This window comes from Taurulus bubalis, assembly GCF_910589615.1.
Source record: "Taurulus bubalis genome assembly, chromosome: 16".
Classification (NCBI taxonomy): Eukaryota; Metazoa; Chordata; class Actinopteri; order Perciformes; family Cottidae; genus Taurulus; species Taurulus bubalis.
In genome coordinates this window covers 23,650,242-23,652,741 of record NC_136604.1, presented here as the reverse complement: position 1 = coordinate 23,652,741, position 2,500 = coordinate 23,650,242, and the positions used below count along the sequence as shown (strand labels likewise).

The 2,500-nt window shown below is 50.8% G+C and overlaps 2 protein-coding genes across 4 annotated transcripts in view; one reads left to right on the top strand and one right to left on the bottom strand.

The window, feature by feature from the left end:
* Positions 1–2,500, bottom strand: part of plekho1a (pleckstrin homology domain containing, family O member 1a) — a gene marked incomplete at both ends in the record, with an annotated part of 111,687 nt that overhangs the window by 37,942 nt on the left and 71,245 nt on the right. The gene's annotated exons all lie outside the window — the stretch shown is intronic.
* Positions 1–2,500, top strand: part of mindy1 (MINDY lysine 48 deubiquitinase 1) — a 14,504-nt gene that overhangs the window by 10,435 nt on the left and 1,569 nt on the right. For 2 of the 3 annotated variants that reach the window (XM_079231492.1, XM_079231491.1), the window contains exons 11-13: positions 1–146; positions 1,160–1,339; positions 1,996–2,500. The exon at positions 1–146 is cut by the window's left edge and continues 43 nt beyond it; the exon at positions 1,996–2,500 is cut by the window's right edge and continues 1,569 nt beyond it. In XM_079231492.1, coding sequence (XP_079087618.1) covers positions 1–146; positions 1,160–1,339; positions 1,996–2,067 — 398 coding nt within the window. In that variant the 3' untranslated portion in view covers positions 2,068–2,500. Of the gene's footprint in view, positions 208–430; positions 483–1,159; positions 1,340–1,995 lie in introns of those variants that run through there. The other variant, XM_079231493.1, reaches the window with a different exon arrangement.

Here is a 2,500-nt window from a genome sequence, read left to right as displayed (position 1 = left end):
AGGAGGGTCTGGTCTGGGAGTCTCTTCATAACGTCGAAGGAGACGGAAACTTCTGTGACTCCGACTTCAGGCTGTGTCTTCCTCCTCAGAGAGCTCCAACCACCGGCCCGCCCAGAGCCCAGGACCAGCAGAGGCAGATAGACCAGGTGAGACAGGTGAGGCAGATAGACCAGGTGAGACATGTAGACCAGGTGAGAGGGTAGACAGGTGAGAGGGTAGACAGGTGAGACAGGTGAGAGGGTAGACAGGTGAGGCAGGTGAGAGGGTAGACAGGTGAGAGGGTAGATAGGTGAGACAGGTGAGAGGGTAGACAGGTGAGACAGGTGAGAGGGTAGACAGGTGAGACAGGTGAGAGGGTAGATAGGTGAGACAGGTGAGAGGGTAGACAGGTGAGACAGGTGAGAGGGTAGACAGGTGAGAGGGTAGACAGGTGAGACAGGTGAGAGGGTAGACAGGTGAGACAGATAGATCAGGTGAGAGGGTAGACAGGTGAGACAGATAGACCAGGTGAGAGGGTAGACAGGTGAGACAGACAGACCAGGTGAGAGGGTAGACAGGTGAGACGGATAGACCAGGTGAGAGGGTAGACAGGTGAGACGGATAGACCAGGTGAGACGGGTAGACAGGTGAGAGGGTAGACAGGTGAGACAGATAGACCAGGTGAGAGGGTAGTCAGGTTAGGCAGATAGACCAGGTGAGAGGGTAGACAGGTGAGACAGGTGAGGGGTAGACAGGTGAGACAGATAGACCAGGTGAGAGGGTAGACAGGTGAGGCAGATAGACCAGGTGAGACATGTAGACCAGGTGAGACATGTAGACCAGGTGAGACAGGTGAGAGGGTTGACAGGTGAGGCAGGTGAGAGGGTAGACAGGTGAGAGGGTAGACAGGTGAGACAGGTGAGAGGGTAGACAGGTGAGACATGTAGACCAGGTGAGAGGTAGACAGGTGAGACATGTAGGACAGGTGAGAGGGTACACAGGTGAGACATGTAGACCAGGTGAGAGGTCCACCAGGTGAGAGGTAGACAGGTGAGAGGTCCACCAGGTGAGAGGTCCACCAGGTGAGAGGTCCACCAGGTGAGGGGTAGACAGGTGAGAGGTCCACCAGGTGAGACAGGTGAGGACTCCGTGGTGTGGCTGACCCTCTTTGTGGTCTCAGGACTACCTGGTGGCGGTGTCCCTGCAGCAGCAGCAGGGCGGGGCCCCGGGGCCCCTCAGTGACCTGGAGCTGGCCCAACAGCTCCAGCAGGAGGAGTACCAGCAGCGGGAACAACAACAACAACAACAACCACAACCACAACAACAACAACCACAGGGATCCCAGCAGGCAGCACAGCAGGTACTACACGGAGAAAAGTACTCATCAGTACTAATATGTATTAGTCAACCATACATGATGACGTCACGTGTTGATGATGTCACCGTGTTGATGATGTCACCGTGTTGATGATGATGTCACCGTGTTGATGACGTCACGTGTTGATGATGACGTCACGTGTTGATGATGACGTCACCGTGTTGATGATGGCGTCACGTGTTGATAATGTCACCGTGTTGATGATGACGTCACGTGTTGATGATGACGTCACGTGTTGATGTCACCGTGTTGATGATGACGTCACGTGTTGATGATGATGTCACCGTGTTGATGACGTCACGTGTTGATGATGACGTCACGTGTTGATGATGACGTCACGTGTTGATGATGACGTCACGTGTTGATGATGACGTCACCGTGTTGATGATGACGTCACGTGTTGATGATGACGTCACCGTGTTGATGATGACGTCACGTGTTGATGATGACGTCACGTGTTGATGATGACGTCACCGTGTTGATGATGACGTCACGTGTTGATGATGATGTCACCGTGTTGATGATGACGTCACGTGTTGATGATGACGTCACGTGTTGATGATGATGTCACCGTGTTGATGATGACGTCATGTGTTGATGATGTCACTGTGTTGATGATGATGTCACTGTGTTTCCAGGTCAGAGGTCAGGGGTCGCAGCAGGGCGGAGCCAGGAGAAGAGAGAAGGACTCGGACTGTGTCGTCCTATAGACTCTTCCTACTCCTCCTCTTCCTCACCTTCATCTAACCACCAAACTCCCTGAGTCCAGTCTGTCTGCAGCGGGGAGGAGGTCTCTCTCTCTCTCTCTCTCTCTCTCTCTCTCTCTCTCTCTCTCTCTCTCTCTCTCGATGCCAAACCCCAGTGCTTTGTTGTTCACCAGCTGGTTTCAGACGTGATTCCAGGTTTTGGAAAAGTTTGTAGAAAACTAACCGCTTTATTGATGATTTATTAATGCTTTATTAAAGGTTTATTAATGCTTTATTAAAGGTTTATTAATGCTTTATTAATGCTTAACTGAACAATCACAACGTTTCAGGTTGTGAGAAACAGTTTAGAGCTGAAACGAGTTTGAACACAAAAAAATTAATACCAGAAATTCTGTAGAAAACATTGCATTAATAAGTCATTAATAAGTCATTAATA